At 49.4% G+C, this 19791-nt stretch overlaps 2 protein-coding genes across 7 annotated transcripts in view; one reads left to right on the top strand and one right to left on the bottom strand.

The window, feature by feature from the left end:
• The first annotated feature begins 8809 nt into the window (after nucleotides 1–8809).
• Nucleotides 8810–18771, top strand: UBE2Q1 (ubiquitin conjugating enzyme E2 Q1). 2 transcript variants are annotated; one of them, XM_060030726.2, is made up of 13 exons: nucleotides 8810–9262; nucleotides 11523–11627; nucleotides 11962–12066; nucleotides 12683–12733; nucleotides 14322–14462; nucleotides 14686–14770; nucleotides 15036–15096; nucleotides 15288–15378; nucleotides 15489–15547; nucleotides 15628–15676; nucleotides 15963–16058; nucleotides 16424–16514; nucleotides 16962–18771. In XM_060030726.2, the coding sequence occupies exons 1-13, from the start codon at nucleotides 8936–8938 to the stop codon at nucleotides 16991–16993; spliced, it is 1293 nt and encodes a 430-aa protein (XP_059886709.1). In that variant the 5' UTR covers nucleotides 8810–8935; the 3' UTR covers nucleotides 16994–18771. The 2 variants fall into 2 exon arrangements, with proteins under 2 accessions (XP_059886709.1, XP_059886717.1); XM_060030734.1 differs by having other exon boundaries at nucleotides 8814–9262; nucleotides 16424–16490; nucleotides 16962–18766.
• A 439-nt stretch (nucleotides 18772–19210) lies between these two features.
• The window catches only part of TDRD10 (tudor domain containing 10), a 54405-nt gene continuing 53824 nt past the window's right edge, over nucleotides 19211–19791 (bottom strand). For 4 of the 5 annotated variants that reach the window (XM_060030705.1, XM_060030675.1, XM_060030714.1 and 1 more), the window contains one exon: nucleotides 19211–19653. In XM_060030705.1, coding sequence (XP_059886688.1) covers nucleotides 19621–19653 — 33 coding nt within the window. In that variant the 3' untranslated portion in view covers nucleotides 19211–19620. The remainder of the gene's footprint in view (nucleotides 19654–19791) is intronic. The other variant, XM_060030686.1, reaches the window with a different exon arrangement.

Below are 19791 nucleotides of genomic sequence, written 5' to 3'. Positions count from 1 at the left end.
GCCCAGCTGGAGCTGAGCCCAGGTTGTGCTCGCAGCCTTTGGTGCTGCAGTGCCGACCGCCACGGCGGTTCCCAGGGCTCAGAGAGCGGGTTGCGAGAAGGAACCAGCGTCTCGTTTATCCCGGTCTGAGCAGGAGGAGGCTTTTCCGGCTGCTCTTCCAGGGAATACAATTGGGACGGTGAGGGGGAGGAGTCTCCGCCCCGGAGGCGGAAGCGCCAGAGCTCAGAATAAAAGGGGTCCCTGGGTTGGGTATTCTTCTGCTGGTCCTGCTTAGTTAGGGTGTGCGTGAGGCGGAAGAAGGGCGGCTCACCGGACAGTGGAGGAGTGCTGAAGCCCCTGAGTTGGAACAGGACCCTGGAGGGGTCTGAAAAGGCTCCGGAAGAAAGCGCGAGTAAGACAAATAGGTCAGGACCCGCTACGAGGGCCAGAATGAGGGGGTGGGAGTCGGAAGGAGTTTCTGGAGTTCCCACCTTCTTTCTTTTCTCTTACCAAGCCCAAATGATCCTGCTTCCAGGGAAGGCTGAGGATGCAGCCAAAAAAGTGCATTTTAGGCCCTTAGAGAAAGAGACAGGGGGCTGTAGGTTTGCTATTTTAAGAAAGCAAACCGTTTTGGAGTCTGGAAACAGGATCCCCTCACCTGGTTCCTTCTCTACCATCGTAGAAGGCCAAGCTTCCTGCCCTCCCCCAGGGAATCTAAGGTGGGGACATGTGGACATCTCCTGAAAGAAGGTGACCTTCAAGAGTGGAAGGGTAAATGGCCCTTATCAATTAGTCTTTCTCACCCACATTCCCTTCCTCTCCAGTCTTTGGCTTCTGTGAGACAAGGGAGGATCAGAGGATGATTTCACAGAGGCCAGCCCAAGAATGAAGCTAACACAAAGGAAAGCAAAGATGAGACAGAGACAGAGAGAGATGTCAAAACTCAATGACATCTTTGATCTTGAAAGCCCTGAACTTCTTAGGGGGATTTTTGTCATTTTCAACCAAAAGATTCCTGACTAAAGCAGCCTTATTATGCATACATCAAGGCACTGTCTTATTCCAGCTCTGCCCACTTCTTCAACCTCCTCTGGGCCACTACCCCCAGCCCCACACTCCTCTTGGCAATGTCTTTAAGATCCTCCCAGCCTCCACACGTCAGGGCCTTTTAAACATGTAGTTTCCTTGATTCTTTTATCACCCATTTCCCCTCAACCACTTTCTACTTTACTTTGTACACGTGGCAGAAACGTCAGTTCCTCAAGGAAGCTATGCCTGACCAAAGATTAGGTCAGGTGCCCTGCCAGCTGTTTCCAGAGGATGATCAATGAGTAAATAAATCAATCTAAGGTGGTGGCTATCCTGCTAGATCATGAACCAGCACAGTGTCTGGCATGTTGTGAGGGCTCAACAGATAAGGAAAAGGGCTGGTATAGGACTGAAATCTTTTAACATGTAGAGGAAAATTCCTCTCTAAAAGCTCAGCCAAAAGCAATTTATTTACATGTACTTAGTTGCTGGAATTGAGGAGGAAAAGCAAGACAAGTATCAGCAAAGGGCTGGAGAGGATGTGGGATGACTACAGGCCCCATAATGCACACGGAAGTGGCCATAAAGCTGCACTACAAGCTCCAGGGCATGTGCATGTGCATGTAATCATCTCTTAAGAATTCAAGAAATCTTGGAACCAACAAAAGATGTAGAGAATAAAAGCCTTAAGGAAAAGGGAAGGAATGTGTATAGTCACTCCACTTTGGAAAAGGGTCAGAGATGGGAAGAAGACACCCCCTTCAGTAATTCAGATCAACATTTGTTGGGTATCTACTCTATGGGTATTGAAGCAGTGATCAAAAAGACCTAGTCCCAGCTATTAAGGAGATCACAGTCTGGTGGCAAAGACTTGTTACACCATGCGGTGGCTGCGCTAGTAGAGTATACACAAGGTGCATTGGAAGCACAGAGGAGAAAGGGGTTCATAGTGCCTGAGAGCCTGGAGGGGATGGAGATGAAAACTGAGATTGGAAAGATGAGAAAGCCAGTAAGACAAAGGTGGATAAAAGGCATTCAAACTCCTGAAAGAGAGAGACAGGGAGCTTTACATGTAGATAGTACTTAGTACTTTCATCTTTTGGTGGAAGCTGGGTGATTGAAGAAGGCTGTGAAAGTCTCCTGTTATGAAAATCTCTCTCTGGAGTGGTTGCTTGTCTCTGTATTGATAGACTGGAGAGTCATGTGCTTGCTTGAAGCCCTTGGTCACTCCCTGATGCTCCTCTCAGGTCAGTCAGGGCAGCCTGTTCACCTTGACCTCTACCTTTTCTTTTCAAATTCCCCAGCTTTTATTTCAAGTTTAATTCCAGCCTGGCAGGGAGTGAGTCCTCTGAGCACAACCACTCGGTGGCCAAGGAGAACTGGAACACCATTCCTCACTCCCTCATGTCTCTCACACACACCCCTTCCATATCCACCAGGGAGATAGGACAGGTCCAGAACCATGCAGGGTGATGGATACATAAAGGAGTATCAGCCCTCCGGCAAAATAGTAACCAGGCAAGGTTTTGGTGGGACAATCCCAGTGCTTTTGATGGTAAGGAACATTTTCTCTTGAAAGGCATTACAATGTTATTTTCCTTTAAGATATTTAAAATTTAAAAACTTACTACCAGAGTAATACATATCCATAAAGAGCAATTGGAAAACACAAGTTAGCAAAACACAAACTAGATTCATAATCTTACCTCCTAGCAAAAAAATCGCTGTTAACATTTCATATATATACAGTGTTATCTCCACATTTATCTATGTGTACTTAGATATAATATACATGCAAAAAGTATATAAATTATGAGTGTACAGCTAGATAAATTTTCACAACATGAACACAGCCGTGTAACTCCCACCTAGATTTTTTTAAAAAGGGAACATTACCAATATCCAGAAGCCCCCCACTCTGTTCCCTCCAGGCATTATTCCCTCCTCTTGGAAAATAACGTCACGGCGGGGAGGGAGGAATGGGGAGTGACTGCCTAAGAGGTACTGCTTGAAGTTCTGGAACTAGAGAGAGGTAATGGTTACCCAACTTTGTGAATGTATTGCATGCCACGGAATTGCACACTTTAAAATGGTTGAAATGATAAATTTTATGTTATGTATTTTCTCACAATTAAAAAAAAATGACCAAAAAAAAGTAAACACTATTCTGACTTCTAATAGCATAGATCAACTTTGCCTGATGAATTTTATATAAATGGAATCATAATCTTTTGTGGGTTTTCTTTTTTTTCCCCAACATTATGTTAGTAAGAATCAAGGGCATTGTTGAATGTAGTTGTAGTTCATTCATCTTCACTGCTGTAGACTATTCCACTGTATAAATATACCATTGTTTATCCATTCTGCCAGATAGAAATTTGGGTTGTTTTCTCTTTTGGACTATTAAAAATAATACCGCTATGAACATTCTTGTTCATGTTTTGGGTGTACAAATATATGTATTTTCATTTACTTTTTAAAAAGGAGCACACTGTAAAATAACTCTGTAACCTTCCTTTTTCATTTACTATTTCTGAAACATCTCTCTATACCAATAATTATTCTTTGATAACTTTTTTTTTTTTTGCGGTACACGGGGCTCTCACTGCTGTGGCCTCTCCCGTTGCAGAGCACAGGCTCCGGACGCGCAGGCCCAGCGCCCATGGCTCACGGGCCCAGCTGCTCTGCGGCATGTGGGATCCTCCCAGACCGGGGCACGAACCCACGTCCCCTGCATCGGCAGGCGGACTCCCAACCACTGCACCACCAGGGAAGCCCTTTGATAACTATTTTTAACAGCTGCATAGTATTCCATTGTAGGTAAATGTTTGCACATACCTTTAATAGTTTCCAAGTGAAATTGCTGAGTCAAAGGTTTTTTTATTTTTTTGATTATTTAATCATTTATTGCTAAATTGACCTCCAGAAGGATTGATACTATTAGGGTTACCCTGGGGCTCCAGGCTAAAGCACCCATGACCAACACCTCTACGATCTTGCCTGTGCTGAGCCCCTTCCTTGTCCTCTTCCCCTCTTCTCCTAAGTCATTCCTCCTTTGTCTTAGGCATTTCTGCCCAACCTCCTTCTACTTTAGGGCCAGTTCTTTAAAAACATCCCCCCATTTCCATCTAAGTAACTTCTACTTTCACATTCTTTCCTGGGAGTTAATCCTGACTACTAGCACCCTTCAAGGCCCTCACCCTCCTTCATCCCTGTTATTGCATTTGTCACATTGTATTACAGTTGATTACATCTGGCTCCACTTCATCCATTACCACCTGCTCCTAAGAGCAGGGGTAAGAAATACAACAAAAATGATAACATGAGTAGCAGCTGTCATGTGCGGAGCCAGGAATCAAGCCAGGCTCTCCCCACAGGGACTGAGCTTACTTGTCTCTGCACTCCCAGTGTTTATTACAGTTCCTGGCAAAGAGCAAGTGCTCAGGATGCGTTTGTTGAGTCAGTGACAGAATGCTGTACTTCTGGGAGCAACTCAAAGGAGAAGACTGCTCACTCTGCCCAAAACAAGTGCATCTGTTCACTCTGATAAGACATGACCTTTTGGAGAAGAAAAAAAAAATCTCTGTAATTCATTTTCCATAGAGCAGCCAGAGTGATTTTTTTTTTTTTTTGCCTTGTGGGATCTTAGTTCCCCTGCCGGGGATCGAACCTGGGCCCACGTCAGTGAAAGCACCAAGTCCCAATCACTGGACCACCAGGGAATTCTCCAGAGTGATCTTTTAATATTTTAAATCAGATCATGCCACTCCCTGCTTAAAATCTTTCAGTGGTTTCCCGCTGTACTTTGAATAAAACCCAACAACTTACTGTGGTCTCTATTCTTCACTGGCCTCATCTCCTACCCCTCTTTCTCTTCTTTCATGAGACTCAAGCTATGCTGATCCTCTATTTTTTTAAAAATGAGCTCTTACTGGACTGAGCACTTTTCATGTGTTATCTCACGTAATCCTCCCAACAACCTTATGAGGTAGGGTGGTTTCCATGTTAGAGATGCTGAAAGTGAAGCATGACAGGCTAAGGAACTTGCCCAGGGTCACACCACTAGCAGCTGGCAGAGCTGGGGTTCAAAGCCCATGCTCTCAGCCGGTATATCATGAGCTTCCTGCTTCTAGACCACGCCACCTTTGTTCTCACTCAGTGTCTTGGAGGTTGGCTCTCCCTGATGGAATGCTCTTTGCCAGTTCCTCCCAGGCCTGCCTTCTCTTAATCAGATCTCAGCTCAAACCCCACCTCCCTAGGGAGAACTCCCCTGACTGCTGGACTTAAAGTAACCCCCAGTCATTCTCTCCCACATGACCCTACTTTAATTCCTTGCCTCTACTTGCCAGTCTGATATTCCTCTGGTTATTTTATTCATAACTCTTTGCACTTAAAATGTAAGTGCCATGGGAGCTGGGATACTGTTTGTCTACTGCTGTATATTCATACCTCGACCAGTGTCTGACACATGACAAAGCCCCATAAATGTTTTTTGAATGGTGAGTACCTCTTGACTTTGTGGCAGTAACAGTAACCATAGCAGTTGCAGGGTTTAGCATTTGCTGAGCAATGTACTATGTACCCAGCACTGTAAGATGTGTTAATCATCTTGCATATCCCATTTCATCTACACTGGCACAATGACCCACGCTGCAAGTCAGAGTGTCATACCGATTTTACAGATAAGGAAACTGCGTTTCACAGAAATTAAATAACTTGCCCAGGGTCACAGAGCTACCAAAGCAGAGAAGCTCAAATCTAAACCCAGTTCTGTCTGACTCCCCAGTCTATGCTCTTTCCACTCAGCTGTGCTGCCCCCTTTATGGTCTAATTCAAAGGAGAGCTGTAGCTGACTCTCTCGTTAACACCTATGGCTCTGCCTCTCTCCCAAACTCAGAACCCACACCCCACTGCATGTCCGGGAGATTGTCCACGTCGCCCTCCCTCCACACACTCAATATGTTTATAACTCTCCACCTTTCCCACAAAGTTTAGCTCTCCTTTGAGAAGTCTTACCCTCTGTTAGCACTACTACCATTAGTTACCCAGACATCCAGAGCCTCTCAAAATTCTAGTGACTTTTTGATCTTCCTGCATCTTAAAATAAAGCCCAAGTTCCTAAACATGGGTTTGAATATCTGCCAAGACTTAACCCCTGCCTAGCTTACCTGCATCACTCTCTTCCTCACCCTAGACACAGACCTACTTTCCGTTCCTCCATCTTGCTCCAGTCCTACCTCAGTACCTTTGCACATGCCACCCCTTCTGCCTCAGACAGTGTCCAGCCTCTCCTCCCTTAGGTAATTCTACTTACCCTTCAGAATTTAGCATATCACTTGTTCAGGGAGGCCGTCCCAGATCTCTAGGCTTGTTCTTTGAGGCACTTACCATAACTGCAATTAAGTGGATGGGTGTGTAACAAACAACTCATGAAGTATCTGACTTTCTCCCAGCCTGAATACATGGAAAAGGTGAAGACTGGGTCTGTCTCGCTCAGTGCTGCATTCCCAGTGTGTCACGTGTCACAGAGGCTCAGTACATTATTTGTTCTTCTTTAATGAGTTTGCTTTGTCAACTCCACCGTTATCATGTCTGTTTCCCCCAATAGAATGTAAGCTTCGAGGGCAGGGATTTTTTTGTTTTATTCACTCCTGTTCCCCTAGCACACAAGTGTTCATTAAATGAATATATCCATAACTTCATTTCCATTTCTAATGCCCCTGCCCTACACATCTCAGCAGAACACCAGGTATGACTCCCCACTAGGCTTCTAGATGCCAGAGGACTCTCCCAGCCAGAGAGCTGAAATGCTGAACACACCAGCAGAGGAAGCGACTGAGCTCATCCCAGTGACCACGACTTGAGTTTCCTCCCTGGGGGCCTTAGAGTCTGTGCAACATTGTGAGACTGTCTCATCATGTTGTTTTCTTGTAATTAAAACTCTTTATAAAATATGGAATTCAGGATCTTCCAAATGGCTGCATATGTGGTTTTCTTGGGTAAGGGCTAGAGTCAGTGGACATGTGAAAACTTCTTGAGAAAGCATCAGAGGAAGGCAGAGATGGGTAAGGCATGGACTTTGGAGACATGCCCAGGAACTCTCCTTACTAGCTGTAAATCCTTGGGCAGTCACTCCTTTTCCCCTCTTGTAAAACAGGGATAAAAATGCTTCCCTTGCAATGTTGCTGGCTGGGGGGTGGGGTGGGGGGGTGGGTTAGAAATATTTGCAGGATACCCTGACTCAGGAAGTGCTCAGTAAACGGGAATTCTTTTTAAATTGATGTTAATTGATTTACAATACTGTGTTAGTTTTGGGTATACAGCAAAGTGATTCAGATATATATCAATATATATCTTTTTCAGATTATTTTCTATTATAGGTTATTACAAGATACTGAATATAGTTCAATTAACGGGAATTCTTACCACAGCCTTTTATGCCCCCAACTTGCACATTGAGACACAGAGGTGACATGTAGCTAACTGTTCAGCCTCCCCAAAGGAGATAAATAGCCCCAGGAGGACCAGGAACACATCTCAATCATCTTTGAATACCCAGAGCCCAGCTTAGTCAAAGGCCTTTATCAGCCGCCACTGACAATATAAATGAATAGCCCAGCACAAAGAACCGAGGTGCACAGTCAGCTTCCGACAAAGGCTAACTCATTTCAGTCCAAGTGAAAGGAGAAGGTGGCAATCCGGCCAGCTTCTCAAGCGCCGAGTTGGCTCGGTAGAATCCATCAGGCCCTACCACGGGCTAACACCAGCCCTTGGCAGAGGAACCTCAGCCAGCTTTGTCCTTTGTGATAGTGCCACCTAGCGAGGTCCCGGAGGCACTGCCGCGCACTCCCGGCAATGCCAGGACCACTGCGACAAGGTGTTAGCCGGTGAGACTTGGGACTGGGATTGTGGTCTCCTTTCATCTTATTGCCTGGTTAGTGGTTTAGACTAGTGCTGCTCTCCTTTCAAGACCCGGCAGAGGAAGCCCGTGTCGTCCCTCCCCACCCGCCTCGTCCAGACCCAGGGAATCTGATAAGCGCGAAGAGTGAGCTATCGTCTACCCGTCGTACATTAATTGACCACCGGTCCCTTCGTGATCTCCTCGCATCCAATCCTTGGGAGCAGGCGAGGCAAGCATTATTATCCTCATCAAAGTCATCGTACAGATGAGGAAACTGAGGGAAGGTGGTTAATCCACGGTCACGGAACGTCCGATAACCCAAGCCTCCTGTAACTGGGTCCCTGGTTCCTTCCCCAATCACACGCCCCTCATTTCAGTGTGTCCCCAAGGGGGCAAAGCATCAGGGACCCTGCGCCGAGGACAGGCGTGTGAGCGCAGGATAAATACGGTACAGCGTCGTCCGCAGCTCTCCCACTTTCTTTTCTGCCCACCTAGCGCCCGGCACCTTCACAGCGGCTCAGGGCGAGGGAAGAGGGGCCCAAAGCAGGAAACAGGGTCCCGCGCAGGTAGCCCCTGGGAGCACGCGGCGCCGGGTCACGTGAGAGGGGAGAGGCGGCGAGACCCGTGGCTCGCACGCACGTACGCCGTACGTAAACACGCACTGAGGCGCTGAAAGCTGCGAGCCCGAAGCCCCCGGTCACATGTGGAGGGTGGCAGGGGAGAACAAGGGGGCGGGAAAGAGAGAGGTGTCACGTGAGGGAGGTCAGAGCAGCGAGGTCACGTGAGGGGGGGACGGAGGCGGGGCCGCCGAGGAGGAGGAGGAGGGGCGCGCGGCTTCCGGCGGCTGGGGGGGCCGGAGAGCGGAGGGGGGGGGGGCCCTGTCCCGGAGGTGGCGGCGGCGCCATCTTGGCGAAGGGGGGATCAGGAAGTGCGGACCGCGGCGGCGGCGGCGGCGGCGGCGGCGGAGCCCGGAGCGGAGGCCGGAGGCTCCCGGCCCGCCGGCCCCGGAGCGGAGCGGAGCGGAGGATGCAGCAGCCGCAGCCGCAGGGGCAGCAGCAGCCGGGGCCGGGGCAGCAGCTGGGGGGCCAGGGGGCGGCGCCGGGGGCCGGGGGCGGCCCGGGAGGGGGCCCGGGGCCGGGGCCCTGCCTGAGGCGGGAGCTGAAGCTGCTCGAGTCCATCTTCCACCGCGGCCACGAGCGCTTCCGCATTGCCAGCGCCTGCCTGGACGAGCTGAGCTGCGAGTTCCTGCTGGCTGGGGCCGGAGGGGCCGGGGCGGGGGCCGCGCCCGGACCGCATCTCCCCCCACGGGGGTCGGTGCCTGGAGATCCCGTCCGCATCCACTGCAACATCACGGTGAGGATACCCTCGCGTGCGCGTCTCAGGGGGGCTCTTGTCTGGGACTCAGGATCACCCCACACAGCTTTTTGCTCTCGAAAGACCTGGGAGGTCGAATCCCCTCTCGGGGCTCGGCTCCTTTTCTCCAGGTTACATTTGTTTCTGCTGTGCACCCAGAATCTCTACTCTTCATGGTCAGGGACACCCCGACATATGGCGCCTCGACTACCCCTTTTCACTAACCCACCCACATCCCAAGGTTCATGATTTTGGCTCATTTTGGCTACTTCACGACTTAACCTTGACCCCTGGGAATGCTCCTCTCCCCACCACTATCATCTTCAGATTCCAGGTCTCTGCATTGACCTTAGCTGGAAGGACCTGGCTTGGAACTCTGCAGGTTTCAGTGATGCCCCTTTCTCAGTAGTACCTTTGATTTAGGACGTTGCCACCTGTGAGATCCCTGCGCAGGCATCTCTCATTCCACTCCTCTTTGCTCTCTGAATTTTACCAAGTGATGGTGTGCAGTTTAGTGACTCCTCTTTTTCCTCTCCTTTGGATTCCCTTTTATTCTGGTGTAACCTCTAACTCTCCTCCTTTTGCCCCAGCTGGTAGCTGCCACTCTCCTCCTGTTCTCTATGGATATCTCCAGTTGCCCTGGGTTGTTGCCTTTCCTGCTAATGATGGTGATGTGCAAGGGCTATCCCATTTATTCTGGGGGGTAACAGTTCCTTTTCTCTCAGTGAACATCATTCCATCCTAGGCATGCAGGACTAGGAGACACCTTACCTCTCCTGCCTAGGCTGCCCTCAAACATCCTGTGAAGAGGGCTGGCCTCTGATAATCTGGGAATGCCTGATACCGCATGGTATAGCACTTACAGTGATTGATACCACCTGGTGTGATAGTGTTCTCGCCCTGCTGGGAGCACTGGATAGCAAGCCAGGAGACAGTACTTAATCCAGGCAGGCACACTGCAAATGGGAGTAGTCTGGGGAAAGACAGACTTGTGAACTGTGTGGCACTTTGGGGCCTGAATTCAATTTACATGGTTCTTGTTTTCTATCCCTTTCTTCCATCAAACCAGGTCAAGGTTTGATGAGGCAAGCCTCAGCTTGGGTTGGATGGTCCCCCCTGCCCCCAAAACTCGTGTGTTCCATTTTCCTCTCCCGTCTTTTTTCGTACTAAAAAGTTGAGATTGAAGGACTCGGTGTGGTTCCGTGAGCTGAAGAGTTGAGCATCTTTGATAATTTGTTTTCCTCCAGCATTGAGGATTAGAGCCATGGCAGAGTTAAGACCCCGGGTAGAAGAGGATAAGGTTTCCTCGGCATATGTGGAAACTTCAGGGGTCGATTTGGTACCTGAATTATGCTTCCAATTCCTTAAGGGTAGGTTTGCCCCCTTCTAGCTGCCTTCCCAGTTGCCAGAGGCCATCTACTGTCTTTGTCCCTGGAAGGAGGTTAGTTAGAAGATTTTCAGTCAGACTCTCGGTGGCCCCTATAAAGAAGACTTGGCCTGAACTGGCCCCCTTGGTTTGGGCGGAGGGGGAGTCTGGTCAGGCTGCATTTGGCACCGGTGGCTCAGGAATGCTGGGAATGTTAGTAGCGTAGGTTTCTTTCTCCCAGCCTGCCATGTGGAGCCCTACAGCCTACGCCTGGACTGAGAGGGTGGCAGTTTCCCAAGGGAGAGGTGGGGAGAAGTGGCCTTTGAGGGATTCTGTTGGGAGTGAGGTGGGAAGATTCTTCTGCTACCCTTTTACGTTTAGGTTCTGGAGACATCTAGTTTCTAATCCCTCCTTCCCCAGCTAAAATGAAAGTAATCTGTGGTCTTTGCTTTTTTTTCTGTCAGTGTGATTGTGATGAGGTGATCCCTTCCTCAACTGGTTAAGGAGGGTCAGGGGCCTCTGTTGAGTGTGGGAGAACTTCAGGTCTGGAACTTGTAGAGACAGCACAGGAGATAGGAAGTCTCCCTCACTGTTAGCAGGGTTTGGCTCTGCTGCTTTCTCTGATGTTTACTCTTGAGAAAATAAAGAAAGGGACCCGGCTTCTTGGAAAGGGTCCTCCTAGGGACTTTTTCTCCTGGTCTGGGATTTGTTGGGAAGCTGCTTGGTTAGATAATGACCTGCTGCGCTGGGCTTGTATGTGTGTGTTTGGGGGGAGAGGGGCGGGGGGACGGTGGAGAGCAAAGGGACTAGAAGTCTTGGTGCGTGGAAGGCAGGCAAAATCTAGCTTTCCCCAGTCTCCCATCTTGACTGCTCTCCCTGCTCTTTTCCCCTTAGGAGTCATACCCTGCTGTGCCCCCCATCTGGTCAGTGGAGTCCGATGACCCTAACTTGGCTGCTGTCTTGGAGAGGCTGGTGGACATAAAGAAAGGGAATACTTTGGTGAGGGGGCCAGGGTGTTGAGGTGGGAGTGCATTTTCCTCCTGTGACACCCATGCCATGAAAACATCCTGTGAAAGATGCCTCTGGAAAGTGGGTGGTGCAGTAGCCTGTACATTTGAGGCAGGCGTCTTAGGGGAGTTGCTTCCTAAAGCCAGAGGGAGAGCCTTGCACCAGTCCCAGGGTTCGTCCCCTAAGCTCCTCCCCCTGGCCGTATGGTCTGAGTTTTAGAGAACTAGGTACCAGTTTGGGGGCTGAGACAAGAGCTCATCCATGTACCTGTCCAGATTGGGGTGGGGAAGGAGTGTTTGATGTCACTGTGGTCCCCTACCCCCAGCTATTGCAGCATCTGAAGAGGATCATCTCCGACCTGTGTAAACTCTATAACCTCCCTCAGCATCCAGATGTGGAGATGCTGGATCAGCCCTTGCCAGCAGAGCAGGTGAGCAACGGAGGGGCTTTGGACCCTGTTATGCAGAGTTGCCCCACAGATAGCACTCAAAAAATGCATGTTACTTCAGATGAACCTGCAGTAGTTTCTCTCCAGCCCTACTCCAAACACGTACACATATCGTGACTCTTGGCCTCTTCTCCAGATGGGAATCTAGCTAAATGGGGCACTAGTAGCTTCACCTCTCTGATCAAAACTCACTCTTCTGGGTAGGATCATCCCTCATGGGGGGATTTTTATCATTAGCAGTAGGTAGCCATTGGGGACCAAGGTCCCTTGTTAAGATCCAAGAATGCAGTATCAGTCTAGAGATGATTTAGTAAAGGAGGGGTTCTTGAGGTAAAACTGGGATTTGTGAGTTAGGTGACAGAAACAGCTATTGTGCTTCTCTTTTATTCTTTGGCATATGGTGGTAGAGGAATAATGGGCCGGTAGTGAAGTCATTCCCTAGGCTGTTGCTTCCACTCAGTTCTGGCTGATGGAGAAGCTGGTAGCATTATGGCCAGGCGCACAGCTTCCAGACCCAGAGGCTCAGGGGAGTAGGTCAGAGGCTGCATTCTAGGAAACCACCGGGGTCTGATCTCCCTCTTTTCCCTCCCCACTGCAGTGTACACAGGAAGATGTATCTTCGGAAGATGAAGATGAAGAGATGCCTGAGGTAGGCTTCCACCCAAGGCGGCACTGGTAGGAAGCTCTTTCTGTCAGCAGCATTGAGTCCCCGCTGTGTACAGAGCTCCAGTCTAGACCTGGGGAGAGAAAAATACCAAAGGAAATAAAGACAGATTTACTGACCTGGAGGAACAGCAGTATAGTAGAGGAAGAGACAGGGCACCCATATCCAACCACTGAAGACAGTTAAGTGCAAATCTGTTTACACTGAACAGTCAAGAAGTTAATCGCAGATGGCTTTGTAGTCAGACCTGAGCTGGCATCCTGTATCTCCTAACTCTCTTAATTGGGGAATTGTACCTACTCTCACTAAGCTGCAGTTTTGCTTATTTATAAAATGTGATTATAACAGCTACTACATAGGGTTGTCTTTAAGATTAAATAAGGGATTGCATGTAAAATGCTCCATTTAGTACATGATAAATGCTAAATAATTTATCTATTTTCTAAAAACATAATTTTGCAGAATATAGCATAATGGTTAAGAACTTGAACTTCAGAGTGAGACAGAATTTGATTCACATCTTAGCTCTATTAAGAGGTGTATGACTTTGGGCATAATAACAACCTCACCTAGATCTCAGCTTCCTCATCTGTAAAATCGGGGTAATGATAGAATAATGGCATGGTGGTTATAAGGATTAAATGAGCTAGTGTGTATAGCATCTAGTATGGTACCTGACATATAATTAAACATTCAGTAGATATCAACAATTAATGTAGTAATTAGGAGGTTAGTATTAACATATCTTGCTAGAGTGAGGTCACTGATCACTTTGTTTCTCTGCACTGAATTAACATCCCAGGTTCTGCAACTTCTGTAACTCTGTCAGGGTCTTAAGCCTCACAAAGGGCTGGGGATACCTGAAACATTCTCCTCTCAGACAGCAGACAGCCCTCCCAAGTCTGACTGAGAGGGGCTGAATCCTGGCTATAGGCTCCTCCCCCATGTACAGTGAGCTACTTCCTCACTTAGAGCAGGGCAAATAGGGACTAATTCTGTTCTTGACCTCTACCATCTGCCTTTCTGGACCTCCTTCCTTATTTCCACCTTGGCACTGGGTACCTCTGCATACCTCATCAGGCCCAGCACTTGGGAAGGCAGGAGATTTCTGATCCAGCTTTCTCCTTTAGACCTGGAGTCCTGGGAACTCCTGGGTACAAAAGTCACCTGATGAAACATGAGCTTTGAGTCACAGCATCAGGCCAAAGTCATTCTAGGAATTAAGGAAGAGTTTCTGCTGCCAAGGGAGAGCTTTAGGGATGGTTGGAGCAGGGTAGGTCTGGGGAACAAGAGAGCTGAGCCTGCTCGGTTTCCCTAGGCCCCTACGCAGCTCTGCCGCTTGAGAATTGAATAGGAGGAGAGATTTGCCACAGCCTTTAGAGTGTGGAGGGAATGGGACTGGGAGTCTTGCAGCAGTGGAAAGGGTATTTTACTCATTAGCCTGCCAGATAGACTACTGTTCCTTGACCTGCAGCTCTAGGTCAAGTGGGACTGGGAAGGCGATGGCCCCTCTCCACAACGTGTGTTGGTTTCTTTCCTCCTCTATCCCACTCCCACCCCACACCTCCCCCAGGACACAGAAGACCTAGATCACTATGAAATGAAAGAAGAAGAGCCAGCTGAGGGTAAGAAATCTGAAGATGACGGCATCGGAAAAGAAAACTTGGCCATACTAGAGAAAATTAAAAAGAACCAGAGGCAAGATTACTTAAATGTACGTGCCCTCTAGGGAGAAGCTGGGCCAAGGGGTCGGCTGGTGCTGGCTGGGAGGTGGTAGGCATTGAGTATCAGTCTGGGGAACAGAATCCACTTTGGGTGGGTTATGGGTGTGCCTCATCCTTGCCTAAATCCTGGCTGCCAGACTGCTCCTGAGGTCTAGTACGGTGTTGCTAAGCACATGGCCGTGAGATGTTCTCTCCTCCATCCCTCCCTTGTAGGGTGCGGTGTCTGGCTCGGTGCAGGCTACTGACCGGCTGATGAAGGAGCTCAGGGATATATACCGATCACAGAGTTTCAAAGGCGGTGAGTTTGCCTCAGAGAGGGGTCTGAACATGAGCTCATAAAGAAGGACATGATGGTGGCAGCAGATGCACGGATGCTTAGGAAGTTTTCAGGCCAAGGACGGAACACCCCCACTCCAGTGGCTTAGATTGGATGCATGTCTGTCTGGGGTGAACCTGGAGCCTTTGACCTTTTTTTCTCTCAGCATGGGAGAGGGATCTGCATCAGGGACCACTTGCCACTTGGACCATCATCTAATGACACCCATCTTCTTCCCTCCTTCCAGGAAACTATGCAGTCGAACTCGTGAATGACAGTCTGTATGATTGGAACGTCAAACTCCTCAAGTGAGTGGGGACTGTGGGATTAGAAAAGAAGTTGAGTAGTGAGTGGAGCCACTGTGGTGGGAGTCTCTGGGGCCATCCCAGGGAGCGGGTGTGGGCAGTGGCTTGGCCCTCTGCTGCTCGCCCAGGGTTGGTGGGAGCCTTGAGGCTCCTGAGCTGGACCTGGAGCTGAGCCCGAACTCGTTGCTTCCTAGAGTTGACCAGGACAGCGCTTTGCACAACGATCTCCAGATCCTCAAAGAGAAGGAAGGAGCTGACTTCATCCTACTAAACTTTTCTTTCAAAGTAAGGTCTTCCTTTCAAGTCCGTCCCTGGCCTAGGCTTCCTTCTCCATCTTACAGTGTTGCAGAGGGCACTGGCCTCCCCTCCCTGATCGTTGCCTCTGTCTCTCTTAGGATAACTTTCCCTTTGACCCGCCGTTTGTCAGGGTTGTGTCTCCAGTCCTGTCCGGAGGGTGAGTAGCTCAGTAAGCGCAGAGGGTGAGGAAGGGTAGGGAGCTTTTGCCAGTCACAGCTGACTAACTTTCTTCTACAGGTATGTTCTGGGCGGAGGTGCCATCTGCATGGAACTTCTCACCAAGCAGGTGAGCCTGCCTCTCATTCGTGGCCTGGCTGGCCTGGGCGGGGCTAGGCTGAGCTTTAACCACCCTCCCCCCCAGCCCCACCCCCGGGTTGGGCGATGGGCACAACGTGGCCCTTTCATTCTGCCTCGCAGGGCCTGTACCCACTGACCTGGGCAAACAGGTGATGGCCATTCTGGGAGTGAAGGGCAGGGGCCCTTCTATAGGTGCAGCTGCTCTCTGGAGAACAAGCATAAGGTTTCTCTGGAAACTCTCCTGACTTGTTTGCTTTGTCCCTGTTGTTACTTAGGGCTGGAGCAGTGCCTACTCAATAGAGTCAGTGATCATGCAGATCAGTGCCACACTGGTGAAGGGAAAAGCACGAGTGCAGTTTGGAGCCAACAAAGTAAGGAGCCTGGACCTGGGCCTGGTGGGACTGGCTGGAGACATACGCGCTTTAGGCCACGAGGAGGCCAAGGCGGCCTTCCTTTAGGGACTGAGAGGGTAAAATCTGTGGGCTGGCAGCATCGGATGAGTGGTCCTGGGATGGCCGCAGTGGGAACAGGAGCAGGGCCTTGGTCCGAGGGGCAGCCTAGGACTTCGGGGAGGGTGCAGGTCTGGAAAGGGAAAGCTAGGGGATTGTGCCCTGAGGGGACCTCCCAGGTGGAAGGTATTTGGTGTGTCAGCAGAGCATGGCGCTGGGAGCTGGGACTCCTGGGTGGCAACAGGGCCACAGCTAGGTGGCCTGATTTAGTGGCTTCCTCTCCCCAGTCTCAATACAGCCTGACAAGAGCACAGCAGTCCTACAAGTCCTTGGTGCAGATCCACGAAAAAAACGGTGAGGCTGGCGCCACAACTCGAGGTTCGGACTTTTGCCAAGCCTGAGGTTTCCACTTCCAGCCAAACAGCAAGAACCCCTTTTGGTTTCCGAGCGTTTACCACCCATTAACACAGCACCTGCCCCTGTTCTCCAAAGAAGTCAGTGAGGTAGAGGCTAACGTCCGCCACCTCTTCTCCAGTAAAGCACCAGCGGTCCATAGCGCCGGTAGACTCAGTGCTGCCCCTCTTCCCCACCACCCTGTGAGAAAGCTCATCTCACTCTGCTGTCATCTCAGGTTGGGCGCATCATTCTCCCTTTCCTTATAATCTCCAGGTAGGCAGTTTCTTACCTTCCCGTACACCTTCTCCCTGCACTGGGGAGCCCTTTCTAGACTCTTTCCACCTTTGACCCTGGAGATGTCTTCAGTGACTGGGGCCGGGAGGGTGGACATCAGCCTCCACCTCACTGTTTTCTTCGGTTTCTTTGCAGGCTGGTACACACCCCCGAAGGAAGATGGCTAACCCGGGAGTGCCATCCCCTTCTTCCTTCCCCAGGCACCACTGGACCAATTACCTTTGAATGCTGTATTTGGATCTCACGCTGCCTCTGTGGTTCCCCCCCTCATTTTTCCTGGACGTGATAGCTCTGCCTATTGCAGGACAATGATGGCTATTCTAAACGCTAAGGAAAAAAAAACACAGAACTGTTTCAAGTACTCAAGACTGACTTACAGACCAACCAACCACCTGGCTGGAACCCTTGCTAGCAGGCATTCTTATAAAAGAAACTTTCGAGCCTCCTTATATTGCTGGAAACTCAGCTGTGCTCCAGACTAGAGCCTCCTTACCTATGCTATGGATTTTTAATTTATTTTCTCTTATTTCATGTACACTGCTTTTTTTGGTTACAGTGTATGATGGATGTGTATGAAAAAAAATGTATCTTTGGGAAAACAATTACAGTTTGTTAATTTGAAGATGCTGGTCTTGACTCATCTTTATTTTTATCCCCACGTCCCACCCCACCCCCACTCCTGAACTACTTGAGCAGTGGGGGAGGGGCACCAAGTCCTCCATGGCTTTGGTAGCTATGAGGGGCTGTGCTTCGCTGCTAAAGCAAGAGAAAGGTGGAGCTGAAGCACGCACCTGGCTCGCCCCTGAAGGCCTCTGGAGTGACCAGCACTTGTACCCCTGGGAATGCAGAGCCTGGCCTGCTGAACCACAAAGTAGTAGGCTGAAATGATGACCTTAATTCTTAGGACTACTTTTCTAGTCACAGATGTTTTCAAGTTTCTAAGAAAAAAATAACAAGGAGGCCTAAGAGGCTGCTTCACAGAACCACTTTAAAATGAACTGAGTAGGGTTGGGGGCAGAGTCTCAAGCATGTATGTGACCTTTCTGGTCTCAGCAACTTGCTATGTAGCTAACACTCCAGTGTTCACTGGTTCCCCTCCCTCCCAGCAAGTGGCACTGAAGGGTGATGGTAGCTCCCTTGTTCCGCCCTCCCGTCTCTTGCTTCATCTGGTCTTATCAAAGAGGAGCCATGTGGCTTGGAGACTGGATTCTTTTAAGGCACTCATAAGGTGGGTCCTACTGCAAAGAGTCAGCTTTGAGGGGGTTGGTCTGTATACCTGTGTCCTTACCTCAGGCTCTGAGAACTGCTGGGGAGGGGAGTCTGCTGAGCTGAACCGTAGGTGCCATGTCTGTTCCTGCTTATTTAAAAGTACAGGCATACTGTTTGCATGTGGTATGCGCTGCCTGCCTCTCCTGGTCAGTGAGCTTGCCTTGAGGCAGAGGCAGCCTCTTCGGACCTACTCTGCCTACAGACTGGATGGTGACAAACGCCAGAGGCCAGGGATGGCTAAGTGAAGACACTCATCTCAGAAAGCCCAGACTTAGGACAGCCATCTGGGAACCTGTAAGATGCCAGAGTTCTGTAGTGCTTTGTTTGACACAGCAATTTTAACATTGGTCGTTTCTCCCCCTTTTAAGGGATTTTAATGTTTTGCTGCTTCAGGTGGACGGAGAGTTCACCAGTCCCACTCAATGCTGCTCCTACCCCACCACACCCACCTGATACAGGGTGCTAATTTATGCTGAGGTGGAGATAAAGAGGGGACCCAAGGGGGAAACTCATTTCATGAAGCTGAAATCTGGTTTCAAGGCCTCCGAGGCTTTCTTCTGAACTTATCACCAGCCCTGGCTGGAAAGTAGATTGTGTTTTTAGTAATGTGTACTGTGATCTGTCCTCAGTATAATGTATTTTGTAATGTATTTTTCTCATCTACCAAAGGATGAAACAAATAAAATTATTTAAATAGCTTGGCTCTAATCAAATTATTTAAGGAAATAATGGGATCCACATTCACCTGATGTAAAGGGAAGCACCAGCTCCTGTGCGCTATAGCTATATAAACACCAACTCTAAAGAAAGTCTTCCACTTTTCTTGTCAAGCCTAACAGTCCCTTTCATAACCTTACATTAGGCTGCTAATGAAGTTACACAGCATTAGAAAAATAAATAAATAAAATCAAGGCCACCTCACCCTGAACCAATGTTCTAAGAAGGCAAAGAGAAAGGACACAAAACTTATACCGTATGCAAGTGTGCATCTATATCCCAGGGAGTGTCCGCACGGCCGGCACACGACAGCTTCCCAGTCTCGCTGCTTCGGTTTTAGAGGGCAGCACTGGGGAGGGGTGGCTAGACAGAGGAATCAATCACCCCAAACGTGAAGCATGCCAACATTTATTCACCAAGGCGATGCATCAATGTTTAAGTGCTCCCTACCTGATTCTATGACAGAATGCCAGGAAAATTAAAGCGTGGGCCCCTCCATTCTCCAGAATCTGTCAGGGCAACTTATATCATGCTCTGAGGGTACAAAGAAGAGACACAGGAAAGAATACAACGGCTACATCAGACTTTCAACCTCATGGAAGCTTCCCATGTTTGGTTCAAATGTTCACACTGAGCTGGGGGACGGAAGGCACATGACAAATTGAGAAGTGAGCTGGGGGAAAGGCAAAGGGGAATCCAATCAATCCTGGGCACCGCTGTGGCCTTTTTCACCCCCAAGGCCTCAAGAGTGAAAGGGCAGAGCAGGCTGAATCTAGACAAGAGAAGAAACGTGCCGATTGTAGCCATGTTATTTAAACTCTTCAAACTTCAGGATGTGCAACTGGAAGAGAAAGAGAAAATCTGATTGGGAAGGCAGGACTGCCCCCAGGTGGTCCACCCAACACCCCCTGGACAACTTCAGTTTGTTTCCTCTAAGGGAATGACAGGTAAACCCGCAGCATCCAGGCCGAGGCCAGGG

This window comes from Delphinus delphis, chromosome 1 (genome assembly GCF_949987515.2).
Source record: "Delphinus delphis chromosome 1, mDelDel1.2, whole genome shotgun sequence".
Taxonomy (NCBI): Eukaryota; Metazoa; Chordata; class Mammalia; order Artiodactyla; family Delphinidae; genus Delphinus; species Delphinus delphis.
Note: the sequence above shows the minus strand (reverse complement) of the source record. Positions and strands in the feature narration are given on the sequence as shown.

Coding starts and splice junctions, on each gene's coding strand:
- UBE2Q1 (XM_060030726.2), top strand. CDS start 8,936: ATGCAGCAGCCGCAGCCGCAGGGGCAGCAGCAGCCGGGGCCGGGGCAG. Junction 11,628..11,961: donor TAAAGAAAGGGAATACTTTG/GTGAGGGGGCCA, acceptor CCCTACCCCCAG/CTATTGCAGCATCTGAAGAG. Junction 16,515..16,961: donor GGCTGGCGCCACAACTCGAG/GTTCGGACTTTT, acceptor GTTTCTTTGCAG/GCTGGTACACACCCCCGAAG.